Below are 20,972 nucleotides of genomic sequence, written 5' to 3' on the forward strand. Positions count from 1 at the left end.
GGAGATGCTCTTTGGTTCTACAGAAACCATAGAATAAGGTTTCAAATTTTTTTTTTCTACCATATCTTGAGTTGAATTCTAGTGTGAATATCTCAGGTGATTTCCATGTGTCTGAAAGTTGAATTTCTGGCCTCTGAATGCCATTTCTGCACAAAAGAAAGTCATGTGGTTTTATAATATTTGCAGCAGTGAAGGTGAACCCTCAGAAAGGCTTTCAACTACAACTTTGCCCTAAGCTGTAGTCTGATGCCTTCATAGCAACTTTGTTGACATCACCGCTTTTGTGCTATATTGTCTAAAGCTTAATGTCCTGGCACCTTTTTGCTATTAATTTTTCTTTGCAGTTTTATTGCTTTATTTTCCATATCTTTTCATATCCTATCTACAGTATTGCTCTGCTTTCTTTTGACTGATCACAGTATTTATATACTCATATGTCATAAAAGAGTAATCCTGAATATTCCAAAGATGATTAAAATATTCTTTTTTCTCTTAACTTTGACCTTGAATGATTTAGCAGTTTTGAGGAACTGTACGATTTTGAACCTGGCAACACAGTAACACAAAGATTTTGGAATTAAAAATTCAAAATCTCCTAGTCCAGTCTAGCATTTGTTAATCTCTCATTTGCATCTCAGAGGTAAGTTGTTAGATTTGAAAATCTATTAATCAAATCACTGTGTAAGATTGATGGGTAATTTGCAACAACAGTAATTAGGTAATGGTTAAATTAATTTTAAATGCTGTTTTTATTGCAGATTATGAGGCTGTAGTAAAGCTGTCTGATGGATTCAATGGTGCTGATCTGCGAAATGTGTGTACTGAAGCAGGTCTCTTTGCCATTCGCAATGAGAGAGATTACGTTATTGAGGAAGACTTCATGAAAGCTGTTAGGAAAGTTTCTGATAACAAGAAGCTAGAAACTAAATTAGACTACAAACCTTTATAAGTCATACGATGCCCTTTCTACTATTTGTCTTTCTTTATATTTTCTCATTGTATGGTTTTGTAATGCACAATGGACATCTGATGTTAATTCGTGTGCGAATATGGTAAGATTAACAATGCTTTAGTACAGTATTTTCAGTTTAGTAGCTATATTACTACCTAAGAACATAGACTTTAATTGAATGGTGTCCTTTGGATATATTGGAATTAAAGAGTTGTATAGTAATGACTATTGTTTAATTGCTAATCTTTGTGTACTTTATTTCATTTTGGATTTTATAAAAAGTTGGATGGTACTGGAGTCTTAGTATACTACACATGTAAATATTACAGAATATGCACTGGTCTCGAAGGCTATCATGAACAGTTTAAAGTTAAAAAATTATTTATAGTAATGTTTACCTTCCACCACAGAATAGCCTATACTACTGTAGTTGGCATGTCTCCTTACTTAGGTCCAAAATTTCACTTTTTACCATTTTGCCTTAGAATGGCTTCATGACCCACTTTTAATTGTGCAGTTGATTTTATTTATTATTTTTATTTTTTTTAGGTATTCATTACAGTGTGTGAATGTCAAGGGCCTTTTTTTATCATTTCAATAATTTTTATTTTTAATGTAAATTTATTTATAAAATCTGAATGTGTTAAGTTTTCTCTATGATTAATGTGCTTTCATGTTCCTAGTTTTTTTTTTTTTTTATTTGAGTAACTGTACTAGTATTATCTTTGCCCAGGGAGTTCTGTTTGTTTGTCAGTTTGGTTTGAATGTGGTAGTATGTTAACAGGAAAACTTAAGGAAAGTTTTTATAAGATTGGTTATTGGATGATCCCTTTCTTTATGATTAATTTTTTTATGTCTAGTGACATGAATTGGTGTTTGCATATTCCCAACCATTGAGTTCTGATGACGGCATCCATAGATGATATGTATTTGTTTGCCTAAAGATTGTACATTTTTCTTTTAATTTTGTTTCGTTCCGACACGGGATACAAACCTTTCGGTCCTTTTACAATAGGAAGGTTACTAGCAGCAGCTGGATAGGTCGTAAGCTTTCGAACAAGGGGTTCGGTAGTTAACTGCTTGTCCGACAGTGCGCGCGCCGCGCGACTGGGAGGTGAAGAACCACTTTTGCTTTTGGCCTGCTGGTGTGTAGACGTGCTCTTCATCGCTCTCTGCCCGCTTCATCGTTGTGTGCTTTCAGGATATTTGTGTTTTCTTTTACTATTTGTGTGTGTGTAAAAGTGAACTGTAAGTACGCATATTCATTTTTCATATACACTTTGTTTATTTATGATTATGGTACGAAGAGATACGCTTGCCTCTCTCTTATGGTCCAGAGGTCTGACCATTGATCCTGCGGTGCACACCCAGATCAATCGGACAGAGGCTTGGATCCCTCCCTCGCTCATACGACCAGGGAGGCATTCCAAGGTTGGGCGAACACCAGTCTGTTCACAAAAGACTCAGATTCCTCCCACCAAGAAGTGAGTCTTCCTATTGTAAAAGGACCGAAAGGTTTGTATCCCGTGTCGGAACAAATGACAATTTGTCCAAAATTGCATTTTTCCTAACTATACAAACCTGAGGTCCTTTTACAGATAAGATAGTCCCACCTCATGCTACCCCTCACTCTGCAGTTTTTGCTTGGGCCTAAAGCAAAAGTGATTCTTCACCTCCCAGTCGCGCGGCGCGCGCACTGTCGGACAAGCAGTCAACTACCGAACCCCTTGTTCGAAAGCTTACGACCTATCCAGCTGCCGCTAGTAACCTTCCTATTGTAAAAGGACCTCACGTTTGTATAGTTAGGAAAAATGCAATTTTGGACAAATTGTCATATTTCTCATTTTATGAATGTACAACAGGATACAAATATCTATCATGAAATTGAAGCTGTAATCAACATTTATGCCAAAATTTACATTAAGCTATAAAATAAAGTATCCAGTTCTTCAGTCCATTGCTCCTGAACATGGGAATAAACTATACATGTCCTCCTGGTCAGTCTTGAACTAAGAGGACAGCCTGTAAGCTTCCTGTGTGTTAGTGCAGTTCCACTACAGACCTCCCCATGAAAGAAAAGTTCCAGTGTATTATAGCCTGGATGTCAAATTGACAAGTATGGCATACAAATTCATGTAAGAAATATTGTCTATGCCCAACATGCAGTCCGCCCGTTGCTGAATAACCACTGGTTCCATGCAACGTTAAAACACCATACAAACAAAACAAAAAAAAAACAACATGCAGTCCACATTCTCTCATTATTCTGCGTAGTTTCAATTTCTTTGAGATGTGGGTGGTGCATTCTAAGTCTGCACTTAATTATTTCCGTGTTTTTGATGATTTTTTTTTTTTTTGTTTTTTTTTTTAAAGTTGGTGTCATCTCATGATGTTACTGTTGTGACTATAGTCTCTGTAATCATTGCATCCCAGTTGTGGCTCCACAAGCTTCCATGCCAAAGTGTGGATTGTATTTCATATAAATACATGAAGATTTTACAGGAGACTTTGTCTTAGATACAAACCATTGCTTCAGATTTAATTCTGCTGCCCTTTCCCTCTTGATTAGGTGGAATTGCATCAATTTAGGGCTGGAACCTCATAATGAACGAGGAGAGAGAGGGATTGTGGAATACTGTATATACTTCATTGCGAGGACATCTTTCACCTCCTACAACCAGCTGTTTATAAACTCTTTTTAACAATTCAGTTCAAGATGAAACTATGATAAGGAAATAGATAAAGAATCATCTGTTGCTTCATCACATATACAATTGAGTAGGCAGAACTTTTATTTAAATAAGTGTAAAACTCTTATGAAAATATTACAGAAAAGGTAGAGTATATGAGTTATTTCATTCATTAGTATGCCATGAAGAGGGAGATAGGAATTCAGAGTGAATATGGTAAAAAAGATGGAGGAAGGGCCTAAGCCATCTAAAATCATTGCCATCTCTCTTTGCAAATGATTAAGTGTATGTGAAAACACAGATATTCAATCTTGCAGTCTTTATAATGTCATGATCATAACTCAATCTCACTTTCAGCTCTCAATGACCTCATAGGTCCCAGTGCTTGGAATTTTGCCCATAGTTTATATTCTAATTCAAACAGGAAAATATGGATGACAAATTTTTTAGACACTTGTCCTTTAAACTTTGTACTACTACTTTGTGAAAATGTAAAGACAGCAATTCGGTCAACAGAACCCATTATCAGATCGTTGCTTGTGCACTACATGCCATATAAATCAAATGCTGAAAGTAAATTGTTTCACACTAGATAAGGTGTTTTTCACATTCCTTTTTGATGCACACTAAGTAAAAAGAATGTATTAAATAAGCATTCCAGGCTGAAATGTATTCTGATATACAGGAATGTTTGCTTTGTAATTCAAATAAACCTCTAAAAATACTGAGGGAATGAATTAAGGAAATATGCATTTGTTAATATTGACATATCAAACATTTACATATTATGAAAATCACTAAAAAAAAACAAGTAATCCAATAAGGCTGCTGGAGAAAATGAACTTATATCAGTAAATGAAAAATCTACCAAATATCTCTTTTAGAAAAAAATATGCCTATGAAAATGGCCAGTTCTAATATTGTACAGCTGCTTACAGTCAGTCGTTCAGTCTTGCAAGGGGAACTACTGAATTTAAATATAGCACAAACCACAGCAGTCTTTTCCTTAGTTCCTAAACTTAGGCTGCTGTCTGCAAAAATCTAAAGTGGTATGTTGTTTCATACTGTTAATCACAGTGAAATCCTGTAATTCTTTTTTTAATTACTACATCTAATATGAGACATGTCCCTTGCTTTGACCAATAGACTCAAAAGCAGTGTACTGTAGAGAAAAGAACGGTCATAATGATGAGTTGAAGCTAAGAAGACCATTGCTAAAAGTACCAGAGGAACAACTTTGCTACCATGCAAAGCTAAGCAAAAATGACTTCCTTCTTTTTCATTTGCGAATAGTCTATGTCACTTAGGGAACATTCTCAGCTCTTGTATAGTTGGCTCAAAGGATTTGATTTGAATGATAACAGAAATATCAGCTACGATTGTTTGTATTTGTGTAGTCAAAGTCTCAGGTTCAAATAATTATCTTTTCAATTTCGATTGTATTTGTGTAGTATATACCAATGCCTCAGGTTCGAATAACTGTTTTACCTAGAACAGACACACACAACAATAGTAGTTCCCTCTGGTATAAGTTCTCCACAGATTTAATGAATTCGATAGCTAAAATCAATTGATTTTATTTCCAATAGTTTTAGACTAGTGAGGTATGATGTCCCAATCAAAGCTTCATGATAATAACGATTTTAATAAGGTCAAACTATATATGAAATATTCCAGATGTGAATTATGTTACACAGATAAAAAGACAAGAGGTCCTTTGAGTAGCGGTAATACTTTTTTAAGGAACGCAAATTTCCAAATGGAGACAAGCAGTTAGCGGTTATCTCTGTAACTAACGACAGTCATTGCAAACTTTACTACATGAAACATGCATTAAATCCCTTTGTTTTGGCAATCAATTCTAGCTAGCTTATATGTATCATTTGCCTAATAAAAAATAGTCGCAAATTTTGATGTGCATGATACATGAGAATTGTTACAAAGTACCATTACCGAGCAATTCGACGCTTGCGGATGTTGCCATATGACGTCACAACCAGTTCCTGTAACACGCCACCGCTTGTGGTTGGAATATTCACACGCATATTCATTGACCATTAGTATTTAGATCTAATTATTTCTATGGAAGTTACACAATTACTTACAAATAAAAAACGCAATTCCCCTGGGTTGCAGTTTTCTTATAGTTTCCATACATATCAAGACTTTAGAGACGAATTAACTGCTAAGATATTGATTTTTATGTATCTATCTAGACGGCAAATTAAAGATAAGGTAGAATTTATGAATAGCATAACTGCCCACAGAGAAAATAAAAAGTAAATAAACATTCAAACAAGCAAATGAGTGCCGTTTCAAGGACACGTTCTGCCTATTACTACTATTACTACTACACCTGTGTTTACGAGTCGCCGCCGCCACGACGAAGAAGGAAGATTCCCAAATCATGACTTCGATCATGAGGCAAACGGCGCGAAAGTATTTATTGTGGTGCGCCAATGAACACATTGAATTCAGAATTCCAGTAAGACTAATTTTGTGGTTATTTCACCTAAGTAAATATACCTATCTTTTAAACTTAGTAGCCTAAATGTTCTAAGTAGCGAGAGCGATGATTTTCTTATGCCTAGCCTATTTTTTAGGGACAGGATAGGTATTGGTACGGCAGCCGTATCCCTGATTGCGTTAGATATTGGTACGGCAGTGAATTGCGCATGCGTCAGTTTCAGACTTTCTGCCTTACAAATATACCTAACAATAGTGTATTGGGGGTACGTCAGATTCTGTCAGTGGTGTTGTATTGCGTTACCTAGCCTAGGTATTGACTTGCTGTAGGTACGGCAAATTGCTAATCATGCAGCAGTTGCCGTACGCTGTTGCTAAGAGCTATAGGTACGGCACTAGAGGATCAGCGACAGTAGTAATAGGTAATAGTAGTTGAACTGAATTGTTTCGCTGAACATGTTCAATTCAAAATGTCAAAGTGAAGCACCATACTGTCATCACCAAAGCACCAAAACATTTTGACAGTAAATGAAAATATAAAAAATCACAATAATAGGTATTTAAACATACTTAGATTTTGACTATATATACATGAAAAATAAAACTAAACTAATCTATCTGTGTACTTCATACCTATTTTCTCTGAATCTCCTCTAAACTGTGTAATAGCTAATACATCAGTTTTCCCGGAAAAACAGATGTTTTCAGGTTTCAACGAGCTGAAAAAGCAATAGATGTCTACGAAAAGTGAAACTTCTAGAAATTGTAAAGTATCAGTAGGTCACGAACGATCGAATCGGCCCTGAAAAGAGCACCAAAAAGGATTCAAAGAAGACTTGAAGTACACAGAAATCGTGCTCTGCTGTATTCATGGTAGTATGGAAAACTATCAAGTCGATCCTGTGGTAAACGGCCTAATCAATCGTAAGTATAATGATTCAAATCAGGTCTATATTAACAGTATGTTTCCCATATTGGACGCACTAAGCTTAAAATCTTTGAATCTCCTCTTCGGATCTCTTTTCAGGGCCGATTCGATCGTTCGTGACCTACGGATATACAATTTCTGGAAGTTTGACTCTTCCTAGATGTCTGTTGCCTATTTCAGCTTGTTGAAACCTAAAAATATCTGTTTTTCAGCAAAAACTGATGTATTATTACACTGTTCACGTTGCTAGTTCGTAATTTTCTTGCTATCGTTGATGTGTCTGAGGCGGCCGCGGTAAACAAGGGTATGCGCATGCGTAATTCACTGCCGTACCAATATCTATCGCAATCAGGGATACGGCTGCTGTACCAATATTCAGTTCGTATTTTTTCTTTTTATGAATGGGTCAGGGTTTGATGAAACTGATCCTTGTCGGTCGCCGACCCCTTTTTTTTGTATTTGTTTATGTTTAGGCTGTCTTAGTTTTTGTTTACTAGGGTAAACAACCGACCAGCGACATAGCGGCCACCTCTCCCGGAATGTGGCCACTTTCCCGGAAAAGTACTTGAATTTGCAGCCATGAGCATCAGTCATGAGTTGTGGCCCATCCAGGCAGTACACCAATACCTCTACACTCCTCTCGAAGTAATTATTTTCTCTTAGATTACAAAATAATGGCATAGCCTAATTCAAGTGGTTTTTCGGGAAGTGGCCGCGTTCCGAGAGAGGCAGCCGCTATGTCGCTGTTTGGTCATTTACCCTATGTTTAGGCTGTCTTAGTTTTTGCTTTGTAAAACTTTACGAAAGTTGAGCACCCTGCCTGCCACTCGTGGACTGATACAGGTTCCTCATACATAAGTAGACCTCACTTTTCCTTTAATGCCAGGGCCTGGCCTAACCAGATCTTACCTTCCTAACCTAACGTAGGCCGCTGTGCCCTGACCTGGCCAGGGGGCCGAAGCAGAAATGCAGTAGCCTGTCTCAGTCTGCAACTGGCGGGAACCAGGCTGCTCAACTATTATGATGTTTTACCCCGTACTAGGATAGATGACCAAGTGGTAAGTTAGAAGCCACCTATTCTGGAATGTGGCAACCTTCCCAAAAAAGTACTTGGATTTGCTGCCATGAGCACCAGTCATGAGTTGTGGCCCATCCAGGCAGTCCACCGAGACCTCTATGCTCCTCTCATAGTAAGTGTTTTCTCCTAAATTACAAAATAATGGCATAATTCAAGCTCTTTTTTGGGAATGGCCATGTTCCAAGAGAGGTGGCTGCTACGCTGCTGCTCCGTCAATTGTGTAGCTATGGGAGAAGCTGACTTGCTTAAAGCAGTTGTAAAGTGATGGTTTTGTACCAAAATAATAAGTTTTGTTTGAAAATTTTATGGGTCATTTATACAAATATGTTGCTGGTGATGAATCCTACCTACTGTTCAAGTTAGCTTACATCTTTGTATTGTTAGGTGTGACCATGTGATCATCATTCAAAATAAACAAAAAAATAACACTTGGCTGACCTGGATGGACTGTGTAGTCACTTGTTTCCTGCCAGGTGGAATTGGAATGTTTACTCCCTTGCCAAAATTCTTATTGTCATATCCTTGTGCTTGTGGTTTGAATCATCTGCAATAATTTTGACAATTTTATGTTGTCTTAAACCGTAGTGGTATTAAGCTTGTTTTCTTTTTTGCAACTATGTCATCTACAGCAAGTAGAGAAATACATAAGTGTTAGATTATGTATGAACAAGGGTTTTATGTGGGCATGTTGTCATTTCCTCTTGGTGTGGTCTGATGAAAAGGAATAATTTAGTTAAGTATCAGAAGATGCGAAAGGCTGTTATTGCATGTATTTAGATGGTCAGGTAGGTTTGGTCATAAGTCACTTTGTCAATTCTTGTTTCTTCTTCTGGTCTTCTTCTTCTGGCGTTATTCCTCTCTCACTCCTGCTCCTTCCAGTGCTTCCTGTGTAGTTCAGGAGAAACGGACAGATAAACTTGAAGATACTAGTTTACTCCTGTTCACAGTTAGGAAAATTTGGCCAAGCATATTATGGGCAAAAGTTGTGGTTTCCTCCCTATAGTGATTGGCATTTTCGAGGCCTCCATGAGAATCAGTAGGTCTTCTCCTTTACTAGGGAACCAAAGTATATCTTGGGGTGGAGGCCTATGCCTTTCGCCACCTCTTTCTCAAACATCTACCATCTCAAATTCAGCTTGTTGTCTGGAAGATTTATTCCGTAGAGCTTAGTGATTGTGTCAACTGGCTTATGCATTACCCTCATCTGAAGGTAGTCATTGTATTTAGCTTTGGACAGCTGGTTGTAGGCTTTTGACTCTGGCACAGGAATCACTAGTACATATTCTATAGAGTCTCTTTACCTTGTCATGATCCTCTGACAAGTCTCATTATGAGGACCCTTCACCTTGCTGTGGATCCATTGCTTGGTGATGGTGCTTACCAGGAAGGATCATGCAACAGGCAAGGAAGATTGGCAAAAAAAAAAAGGGCATTTGCTGAGTGATGGTTTGTAACTATTTAACAAATTTACTAGTTTTTCTCTGTTTTCCCGTAGTGTAAAGTCATTTACTAACATTATTTTTTATTTACAGGAACTTGTGTCTATAGCATCGATGTTTAAAATTCCTGTCAAGTGGATAGACAAACCAAAAGAAGATGTAAGTCTTACTATCTTGCAGCCCTTGTGTTTGGAAGAAAAATAATGTCAAGAGATTTTTAATTATATCTCATGATAATTAGGTAATAGGTATACAATATATATAGTTTTACTGTGGATTGCTTTTAGCTTTTTTACTCTCATATTTTTCCTTTAGTCTCTTTTCAACAATTTGTCAAACTTCTTTTGCTGCTCCTATTATGTTCACCCCTCATCCACTAATAAACTCCTCATACAACTAACCAACCATGTAAGAGCCTAGAATAGGGCTTATGTGGTCTGGTCAGTTATAATCTTAATTTACCACACTGCTATTGATGCTATTGAGGATCTGTTGAGGAGCAAGACTGGAACCACAAAGGTTCCATATTCTGAGAGGGCAGTTTTGGAGTACTGTTCTTCACTGTAATCTTCTGGTGCTAACTCTCGTCTCAAACTCTTAGATAGAGTTGCATCATCAGTCAAGTTTATTTTGCCAACTCTTAATGTTGACTTGTAGCATAGATGTGAATTGAGTTCAGTTTTTGCTGTATAAAATATACTACAACAGCAAACATCCTAAGCAGTCTTCTTTACCTAACCAACTGTATTTGTTTGCCACACTAGGCAGGCTGCTGTTACGAGGAGTTATAACTTTGCTACAAATGAAATGTGAAATAGTTTGCTTATTGCAGTTGTGGGATTTGAGTTTTATTCTCTATTGACTCATGTATTTATTTATCACCTTTTCCTATACCTTTTCTCTCTCTGCGGATTGATTTCCTTTTAGAGCCCTCTTAGGTTTATAGTCTGTTGGTTCTGTCACTGAGGATTTGTAGTTGAAGATATATGTAAAGAAAGAATTGGGTTGATCCTCTGTACCTTCTTTGGCCACTCCAAAATGAGATTCATCACGTAGTTGTGAACCCCTAGAATGCCCAGGTTGATGGATTAGAGGATGCATGTCTTGGGAGATCTGGAGAATTATGGAGATGACCAAATTGTAAAGGACAACCTTGTAGCTCAGTTGCCCTCACCAGTGGTTGGAAATTGGTGTTTTATTTCCTTTAACCCCCGAGAGAGCTTTTCTAGGAAACTTAACGTAGGAAACACAGTGGCACTGAAAGTTGAAAGTTTGGTATACAGAGGTTTTTAACGTATGTAAAATGATGTAAGTTGTTCCCTGCTGTAAACCAGTGTGTAGGGCATTATACTAAACTGTTGTTTTTATTCATAAAGTGCTCAATTTATTTGTAAAAAGTTTATATAAAGTTTTTGCTTAAAATTGTTCGATAAATAGATAATGATTGTGGGTATGACATCTGTCAGTACAAATAGAGTCAACTGCGGTAATCAAGTTAAGGTATTCTGGCATAAAGGGAATTTGCAGATAAAGTTAAACCCAATATTTTACATAGTTAACGTATCCTATCAGATCGAAATAAGATAGTTAATGAATTAATGGTAAAGTATTTGGGTTAAAATTAGGTCTAAAGTTCCAATCTAATGCTTGAATTTTGGTCACTGACAGTGCCAAGCCAGTTAATGAAGTTTAGAATACTGTATTATAGTACCATTTTTGCCAGTAATTTTTTAAGGGAATGTAAAATATGGAATAAATGGTTTGTTTCATGTGTAGAACTAAAGACGGGACAGCCAAGAATGAAAAATCAAAGAATGCCTTTAATTCTAGCACTCAAAAGTATTTAGTAGGAAAAGAAATTTACTGAAATAAAAATTCTTGTTTGTGTTCTTGAATTGTATTCTTATTGTAGCACACTTATCTTTACAGCCATATGTGATAGTAGAGATGAAGAATGAAAATGATGCAAGAAAGCTTATGTCTCGTACTATGCTTGTCAGATCATGTTATGAATTATGGTAAGTATATTGCCATCTTGCAGTGATACCTACCAATGCCATGCTTTTTCTGTAGAAAATTCAAATACAGTGCAATCTAGAATACAGGTAATTAATTGTAATAGCCTGGTTCACCTTTGTATTGTAAATCACTCATCTTAGAGAATTATATTTAGTATTTATTAATACAAATGATATATAAAACCTAAATATATTAGATACATTAAGCAAGTTATGGTAATACAATAAAATACAGTTTTAATTTATGACCACGGTTGTTCATGTTTCTGAAAGTTCATAAGTTGAAAGTTTGCAAGTAGAGGAGCGTCTTTACTTGATCCACTGCGCAGGTTCTTAGTATACAAATTTCTCAAAATTCATCAAGTTATCAGGTACTTATGTACAATTACATTACTGTCGTTAGTGTGTTTTTGCATGGGTATTGTTTCTTGTGTTGCAGGGGCCAAGGCTGTTCAGAAGAAGAACTTCACTCAAATGTAAAACTTATGCCTCATGAACTGTTGAAGCCGCATGTCAGTCATGACAAGACATTTAAAGTGCGAGTAGAAACGTTTAATCGATCTTTAAAGAATTCAGAAAAGCTTCAAAGAATTGAGGTAAGAAATGTGATTATTTAGGTCTTTATTATGAGTGGAAACAGTTACGGAGAAAATCAAATTTTTAGCAATGAAATCATCAGTTCAATACAACCCAGTTTGTTTATATTTGCCTAATCCCGCAGTCAGCAGCTCCTTTGAAATGCTACAAAAGAAGATTAAAAACTCTTCACATGTCCCGGTATCCCTTTGGGTTACAATTTATAATACTTTTTATTATGTAGACAGATGAGTGTTTATTGAAAAATGGGTTTAATTTGAAAGAATTATATTTATTCAACTATATTTGCCTGAGTTGCTGTTCAGGGTGGAAGATGTTCATGTTGTAAGGAAGATGGATTGAGCCAGGATGGTGAAGTAGGGTATCCTAGCCTTTTAATAGGAGAGGGTGGGGAATCAGAAGACTTTTGTGTTGCTAACGGGTCAAGAACAACACTAGACGTTGCATGCTGAAAGATATTTTTACAAGAATTGTTTAAGTGAAAAATAAGTATATTCAAATCCCCAGAAACAAGGAACAGGAGCCAATACCTGTTATCATCATTATATTCTACATTCTTCCAAGGAATTCTCTTGTGAGTCCATGGTATGTACTGGGGACATCATGTGTTAAAAGTACAGGTTTAGTTTATCAACAGTTGCCAGATGTAGGCTACTATTTGGAAGTGTCAGTAGTGTGTTTGTCTATCCAGTGGAAAAACAGTGGCCTCAGTAAAAGTTTTTTGTTAATTTTTACGATATCAGTATTATCTTTTAATTCTTTAATGGTTGTTGGCATTTAAGTATGTGATCTGTGTAAATATACTTTTTTATAAATTGATTTTTAGTTGGGACTCTTATTATTGTTTGGATTTTACAATAATTAAAAGAGTATCTTTTTTTTACTTCTCTGGTAAATACTATTGTAATGCTAGTGTATGTCAAAAGTTGACATGACAGTCAGTGTGTATAATATAATTAGCTCTCTACTTTTTGTACTCTTATCAGACAATATGCATAGATTAATTAAGATGTTTATAGCAGGGAAACATGAAAAACTTAAAATTTTGCATACCATACGCATTACGTACTCAGTTTATTGATGTTTTGACTTGACTGGGCTTTATCATGTAACTTACAGTATATTAATATTCTTTACAGTCCTTGAGTTGTAACTTACATTATATTAATATTCTTTACAGTCCTTGAGTTGTGACTTACATTATATTAATATTCTTTACAGTCCTTGAGTTATCTACCTTTTGAGGGTAAGGTGGACTTGACCAACCCAGACACATCCCTTCATATGATTGAGTATTATGGATTGCATCCAAATGAGACCCCAGAAACTCCATTTAAGGTGAATTAATTTATAGAATCTTTTACTTGAAAGTGAAGTTAATTTTTAGAATTTCATACTTGAAAGTGAAAGGTGCACAACATCTAGGATTTAGTTATGAGGTTCAGTGATAAACATATCTTGATAATTGATAACCATACCTAGTTTTAACTGAATCTATTAAAAAATTTTAATGCAATTTTTGTTTTGTACATATAATTTCCATTAACTTAGATCCTTATGCTTTGGGTTGAAATAAATTTTGTTTGTACATATTACAACTGATTATTTTAAATAACCTTACAATTTGAAATTGAAATATCAGTTTTTCAAGAAATTTGGAATGAATTACCACCTTACTATGGTGACTATCTAATAGTTCTTTTGACTTTGAGTTAGGAATTGATTGAATGCTTCAGTTTTAGGAATCTAAACAAATACTATAGTACTAATGTAATCAGTGATCTTTGATGTCATGATGCCCAGGAATTTTAGATTAAAGATGTCACATTTGTGTAATCCTTTAGTTGGATGAACTGTATTCATAAAATTCATGTCAACATTGCTAGTTGTGTTTGTTTTTTGTGAGTAACTAAACTCCATTCAGTGCCAAAGTCTAGCTCTGGGAACAAATCAGTTAGAAATTTTGTGGGACCTTCATCAGTTTTATTTTCTCCAGGTATTAAATTTTTGAAGTGCTCCAATCTCTAAAGAAAATTCCATATTTCATTCTTAAGAACAAATCTTTCACAAAAGTTAAGAATTGTAATTTAATAGTTTGGATAACTACCTGTTACTGCAATGATATAATGTTTACAAAATAAAAAAATTTTCTGCGCAGTTCTTGTTAAAGTTTAGGTCTAGGTTATTTTCTGCTGTGTGTTGCTGCATATATCAAAAAGCTTTTTAAATATTTTCCTGTGCTGTTCTTGTTAAATTTGTTGTGAAAATTATTTTCTACTGTAAAGTATCTACATGAATAAAAAAGCATTAAATGTTTAATTGCATTAAAACACTTTTTTTAACATTTATTACTGGAAATATGAAGTTTCTTATTTAACATGAAATATGGTCGCCTAAGAAGTTTTTATCATCTTTATTTTAGGGGGTTATTTTTTTTACAGAAACTGGCAAGGTCAAACTCTTTCTTTTTATCTTACAGATTTTTCTTGGGCGATGGATTGTTGATGGTCAAAGGGATCTAATTGATAAATATTCGTTGAAGCGTCGCACATACATAGGAAGTACCTCCATGGATGCACAGCTGTCTTTTATTATGGCTAATTTAGCTGAAGTAGAGCCTCGCCAAATTGTGGTAGATCCATTTGTTGGTACAGGTTTGTTTCTCTCCTCTTAAGTTTTCAAGTACTTTTGGCCCCTTTTTTTTTTTGTTTTTTTTATCTTCAAGGGTAATTTCCGTGTTTTTTAAATGCCATAAAGTACCAAAAACAAGGCTGTAAGAGATAACAAGGGCCATAAATGTCTAATATTTCTTTAATATAATGAAAATCAGATCCTCTCTAGACTTACATATTATTAGAAACTTAACAAGCTTATGAATTAGGAACTGAAGACCTATGTTGTAGTTTGCTAAAGGTATGTTGGGAAATAGTCCTTGAAGATTAAAATATTTAAAAAATTAATTTTACTTTTGTACAATAGGATCAGTACTAGTAGCTGCAGCACATTTCGGAGCACATGTTTGGGGTTGTGATATTGATTACTTGACACTTCATGCTAGAACGAAACCAACCCGACACAGTCAGGTAAGGCAACTCCATTTTTTTTTTTATTAGTTAATTGTTTCATTCAAGTATTGATTCATAGGTATTCCCATATCCAGATTGCCTATATTTCACTGTCTTATTTTTTCAGAAAAAACGCGCAGAAGGCGAGAGTATTTTGGGTAATCTCAAGCAGTATGGTCTGGAGTCTCAGTTTTTAGATGTGGCAGTGATGGACAACTCAAATCCTTTTTGGAAGAGGATCCCTTTTGTTGATGCAATCATAACTGATCGTGAGTATATTTTTTGTTAAGGAATAATTGTTTTGATACAATTGTAAAAGTCTGTTAATGTGAAAAACAAGCCTATACGTAATATTTTATTGTTATGTCATAACCCAAGTTGTTTAAACCTTCTCAAAATAGTACTGTACTACCAAGTTGCTGTGAGGTGCTTCCTGAACTTCTGGAATTTATTTCGGGGGTTGGAGTTCTTGATAGTGGAGAACATATATGTGGTGAAAGGTCTCTTTAAAACCTGAAATTTGTTGTGGATTTGATTCCTGGAGTCTGTATTGCTTTTTCATTGACTTAAATAGTGTGGGTTTTTCCACTTGGTGATATTTTTTTGGCCTAGCCTATAGTAAAGGATATTACAGCTGCAATTTGAGTTTATATTTGACTCTAATAGCAGGAGTTGTGGTGGTCATTAACTCACCTGTAAATGTTCTGACTAATTATATTAGCAATCCAAAACTGCTTTAGAGCTAACCTGTGGATTCCTGTGGTGAGGTGATATAAGATTTGGTAAACAAAATGATTGAAAATTGTATACAAAATTGAAATTATACATAAGGAAGATCAGTGTTAGTATGTGAATGTGAACCATGTTCTAACAGTAAAACTATCTAAAAGGTTTTGTCGATTGAAGAATAAAGCTTCAAGAAGCATATTAGGCATCTCAAAGCACCATGGAATGAAAAATGATACCACATTGGAAATTACAGAGGTTCCTTAAATAGTTGAGGATGGTATGTGATAGTGACAACTGGTTTCCTGTGGCCACAAGTAAAGTTTGAAGACCCAGACTTACTTGAATGAGAACTAGAGATTAGGGGCTGGTGATGAGTGGAGATTTGTAGAAGAAAAAGTGCAATAAAGATATGAGCGGCAGAATTTAACACGGGCACTTTGTGTTGCAGGGTTGGATATAAGGTTAATGGTGGTTATAAAGTATGAGTGCATCCTTATTGTTTGTGTGTGAAGGTATTCATAATAATTGTAAATTACTGATTACCCTGGTTTTCAATGTAGACGGCCTTTTGTTATTACAACAGGTAATTTAATACGTAATTCACTCCTTCAATGTTTTATACATGTAACGTAATTAGCCTTATTAATATCTTCTGTCATATTTACAATTAATTAAACTATTTTTTTCCTAACTGAATCGTGTAAATTGAAAAATCCAGTTTTCACATTGCACATTATTTTCAGCCCCGTATGGAATTCGTGAATCAACTGAACGAGTAGGAAGTCACAAATGCCCAAAGCCTAATGGAGAAGGAACAAAGGACTGCCCATCAGGCTCTGTACATTTCCCCTCAAAGGTCAATTACAGTTTGTCAGAGGTCTTTAAGGATTTAATTGACTTTGCAGCATCGTGCTTAGTAACTGGTGGGAGGCTTGTATTTTGGCTACCAGTATCCAGGTTAGTTACATTTAATATAAAATGTATTATGTATTAGTTTGTTGATACAATTAAAAAAAGTAATAAGAAATATAATGTTTGAATAATAATACTGAATGCACAAATATTCCTGTTTAATTTTCTTTAGATATCAGTAGTCATTTCAAAGTGAACATGTATTTTGGACATTCGCTTCACTGGGAAGCAGTCAGAGCTAGATGGTGCAGTTGTTTCTTTCTACAAAGATGCAAGTAATGAAACATTAGTTAGTCACTACAGAGAAACTGATAACATATAGAAAACAGGTTGAATGTGAGTACTTATTCCTCATACGGGAAAAGAACTACCTTATACCTTTGTTTGGTAGAATTTTTGTCCAATTGATCTGGTCAGAAGTTATTGAGGATCAAATTCTGAAGGCGTGGTGAAGATGGATAAAGTGTAGGAGAAAATAAGATAATTGTTTTTAGAGCAAACATATAGATATATCCATTATCTACAGTTAGCCACATTTTATGGTTTTGAGTGCCCCAGAATAATCATGTCTTTGGGCAGTAGGGTTGGGAAACAGGAACTTATATATACCATAGCTGTTGGGTTTGTATACAAAAAATTATTGCATAAATAGATTTATTTTACATAAATGCCTAGTTTAAAATTAAGGTATGTGTAAGGTTGCAATGAAATGCAAGGTCATCTTAGTCAGTGATTAATATTCATGAAATATGAAAAGTCATTAAAAAATTATTTGTTGATTAAGCAGATATAGTTAGTTAGTTCTACAGTTATAATTTTTGAGATTGTATTAAATATGATTTATACATTTGTTTTATTGTTGAATATGTTTTCATGTATTACTTTTTCTTCATGAGCATTACTTTTTGTGATGTGAATCCTTTCCAGATGTTTTCATTATACGTATATTACATTATTTATTGTAAAGGTATTTGTGTATTGTATCTTTCAGAGAAGACTACATGGATAATTTGGTTCCCTCCCATCCTTGCCTTGAATTAGTATCAAATTGTGAACAGATTCTGAATGTTCATTCATCGAGACGGCTCATTACTCTGAAGAAAACGAGGGAACCTCAGGTTAGTCAATTAGTATACTGTATGTATTAGTAGTACTTTGGAAACTCATTCTGTTTCCAGTACATATGATATTTCCTCATTGAAACGGGAGCAATCATATTTCAAGTATAGCAAGAAAAATGTTGAAGTAATATTTATTCACAAAATAAGTTTCTCATAGTACTGGGTGAGAACTAGTTTCTTAGTTTTATGTGAATCCTTTTCAATTAAGTTTTATGCACATAATTGTGACATATTAGTCATCCTTGGTCTGCTTTGACTTGACATATAGTTTACCTTATGTTGCATGGTATTCTCTGCAGTCTAATATAATTAATTTTCCTATATAAAACTTCCATCACCAGAAAGAGAGGATTTTCTCAAGTGAGCTTTAACAGTCCTTGGGAAGAAATTTGCATTTATGATCAGAGAATGTTCATAGCTGAAAATACAAGGTGATAACAGTACTTTATAACTAATGGAACAAAGTTTAAGTATAGTTGTTCAAAAGCAAGGTTTAGTCCATCAGAGGGCTACAAGTGTTTTTAAGTATGGTGATGTAAAATGCAGGTGTGTAAATCTTGGAAAATGCCATGAATTCTCCAAGAATCCTAAAAATCTAGAATGAAGATCAATGTAGTACTGTTCTTCATGACATATCAGTTAGTGGAGGGAGTGGGCTTTTTCCAAAACAATGATTATAGTAGATTAGAAAAATTATTACACAATTATGTGTATATTACCCTTTATCAAAAAGTTTTCAAGAAGATATTTGCAATTCTAGCATAACTTATAAGATTTGAAGAAGCTGTTCATCGTCATAAGGTATAATACCTTAATACCTTCGTTGTTATTGTATTTCTCGTTACTGTTAGTGACATTTTACTTCTTTAGTAAGTAGTGATTTAGAATATTTATGGGGATGGGTGATGGTTATTAGGTGAGGATGTTTGATCAAAATAGTCTCTTATTATTGTTCTAGCAAATTTCATATTTTTCCTCCACATGAATTTGGTACTTTGGAATGAGTTATAATGACAAATCAGTCAGCTACATTGTTCATAAGTCCTTTGATATCAAGAGCTATAATATTTAATAGGTAGTTTCTCTGTGCCATGCATTAAATTTTTCTTGCAATTTTGAGGACCAAGTGATGAAAGACTTAAAGAGGAAACTCATGACTAACCAGGCTATCACTTCATTCATTCATTTCCAGTTAGGGGAGGAGGCTACAGCTCATGTTGCAGATATGTCTTCCAACTTTCGTGAGAAGTTCTTCCAAGCTTCTCAGATGACCAAAGAAGAGAAGGCATTACTAAAAAGTAAGTTTCCAAGAGATAAACGAGGGCAAGGGTTAGGTTATCGACTTCAGAACACTACTGGGAAAAGTAAAGAACTGAACTTTGTATCCACAAGTGAAAACACTAATAAAAGGAAAATATCTGACTGAGTTAGTCAATAGAAGATTAGTTCTGAAAAAGGTTACAAACGTTTGCCTTTTCTTGTTTGTGATATCTGTGGAAAATCTTGAAAACTAATATCTTTTGAAATGTGTCAGTAATTGAAATGAAGTTATATATGTTGAATTTTTTTTACTTTTTTAATCAGGATATACGTATATATGAATAACTGCCTACACAGACTTATCAGTGTAAAAATAAATCTGCAAGAAAGTGGTATATTTTCAGTTGTAAATATGTTTTTAAGAGGCTCATTTATACAATGAAATTTAAGTACAATAAACCTTTACTGTCCAAACTCAGTTTGAATTGCAAATTCTTGTTACCTGTTTTCATAATTTTTATATAAAATCTGGGGATCGTTCATGTACCACTTGAATGAGATTAAGTTTATCTCATCACAAACCTAGTACTTTTATGAGATTCTATCTGTGCATCGTGCATGAAACCGAGACATGTAAGTTTACTTGCTGAAAAAAAATGATGATCCAGTGGCTCAGGTGGGTTAGTGCATGGATTAGAGTACCTTAGATGTCTTATAGGTAACTAAATAGTTTTAGTGTCTGCTAACAGGTTGACACATTTTGCATTATCCCAGACATGTATACATATTTTCCAATTTTCATTTATTACTTTGCATTTTTTCATTCTTTATTTAAATTATTCCATTTAATTGATATTAACCTTAATCTCACTGATATTTTTGGTGAGATCACAGCTTAATTTTGAAACAACGCTGCAGTTTTTGTCACCAGACTGGAGGTAGTTTCAGAAATTTTGTGTAAGTACTACCATTATACTCTTTTTATTCTCCATTACTATTATAACAATCAGATGGGTTGTGTATTTGGCATTTAATTTTTTTTTTAGGTAAATTTTGTGATGTAAAATTTAGAGTTGATTCAAAATTACTTATAACTTTCCGGCATTTTAGGAGTAATTTGATTTGTAATTCTCGAACCTTTTAAATTCAGACAAAGTGCAGATTAATGGTGAGTTAAGTTATTAATTTTTAAAATTGCTCATGTATACAGTGGGCCCCCCGTATTCGTGCTCTCCGGATTCGCGGACTCACACATTCGCGGATTTCTCTCGGGAACATTTCCCCGCATTATTCGCAGAAAATTCGCGGTATTTTTCTATGAGAAATATCCACAAATTCCTGGTTTTTTTTATCAATTTTATCATAAAATGCACTTTTTGTGATAAAACTATTAAAAAACAGAGTATGAAAATTTTTAGTGGTTTTTCTTGAGTTTTAACTAACAAAATAGGCTGTTTTTAGCTTTTTTATAGGGGTTCCAAACATTTGCGGGTTCTAACTATTCATGGGGGGGTCTGGTACGCATCCCCCGCGAATACGGGGGGACCACTGTATAAGAATGTGGGTGTAAAGGGTGTTCTGATGATGTTGCTGTACACGTGACCAATACAAGTAAATAGATCCACTTTGATTTGGTTTCATGAACAAAATGAAGATATTCCTGCCATGCAATGGAATGGAAACTAATGAAAGGAAACTACTCATCAGTGTAGTGAAT

General features: G+C 34.8%; 2 protein-coding genes across 4 annotated transcripts in view; both read left to right on the forward strand.

Annotated features, from left to right (window-relative positions):
- The window catches only part of LOC135200967 (26S proteasome regulatory subunit 10B), a 33,776-nt gene extending 32,602 nt beyond the window's left edge, over nt 1–1,174 (forward strand). Inside the window, exon 7 of the mRNA XM_064229748.1 lies at nt 759–1,174. Coding sequence (XP_064085818.1) covers nt 759–949 — 191 coding nt within the window. The 3' untranslated portion in view covers nt 950–1,174. The remainder of the gene's footprint in view (nt 1–758) is intronic.
- A 4,798-nt stretch (nt 1,175–5,972) lies between these two features.
- Nucleotides 5,973–19,729, forward strand: LOC135200975 (tRNA (guanine(10)-N2)-methyltransferase homolog). 3 transcript variants are annotated; one of them, XM_064229761.1, is made up of 12 exons: nt 5,973–6,127; nt 9,647–9,712; nt 11,483–11,571; nt 12,011–12,167; nt 12,676–12,753; nt 13,390–13,506; nt 14,648–14,822; nt 15,148–15,251; nt 15,361–15,502; nt 16,706–16,919; nt 17,866–17,992; nt 19,188–19,729. In XM_064229761.1, exons 1-12 carry the CDS (start codon nt 6,050–6,052, stop codon nt 19,419–19,421), a joined length of 1,581 nt encoding a protein of 526 aa, XP_064085831.1. In that variant the 5' UTR covers nt 5,973–6,049; the 3' UTR covers nt 19,422–19,729. The 3 variants fall into 3 exon arrangements, with proteins under 3 accessions (XP_064085831.1, XP_064085838.1, XP_064085847.1); XM_064229777.1 differs by lacking the exon at nt 5,973–6,127 and adding an exon at nt 6,140–6,158; XM_064229768.1 differs by lacking the exon at nt 12,676–12,753 and having other exon boundaries at nt 5,974–6,127.
- Nucleotides 19,730–20,972: the final 1,243 nt, after the last annotated feature.

This window comes from Macrobrachium nipponense, chromosome 23, assembly GCF_015104395.2.
Source record: "Macrobrachium nipponense isolate FS-2020 chromosome 23, ASM1510439v2, whole genome shotgun sequence".
NCBI classification, from domain to species: domain Eukaryota; kingdom Metazoa; phylum Arthropoda; class Malacostraca; order Decapoda; family Palaemonidae; genus Macrobrachium; species Macrobrachium nipponense.

What these genes read in the sequence shown, in the direction of transcription:
- LOC135200975 (XM_064229761.1), top strand. Translation starts at nt 6,050, where the DNA reads ATGACTTCGATCATGAGGCAAACGGCGCGAAAGTATTTATTGTGGTGC. An exon ending in AGATCATGTTATGAATTATG is followed by an intron (nt 11,572 to 12,010) that starts GTAAGTATATTG and finishes CTTGTGTTGCAG; the next exon opens with GGGCCAAGGCTGTTCAGAAG. An exon ending in AATTCTCTTGTGAGTCCATG is followed by an intron (nt 12,754 to 13,389) that starts GTATGTACTGGG and finishes TATTCTTTACAG; the next exon opens with TCCTTGAGTTATCTACCTTT.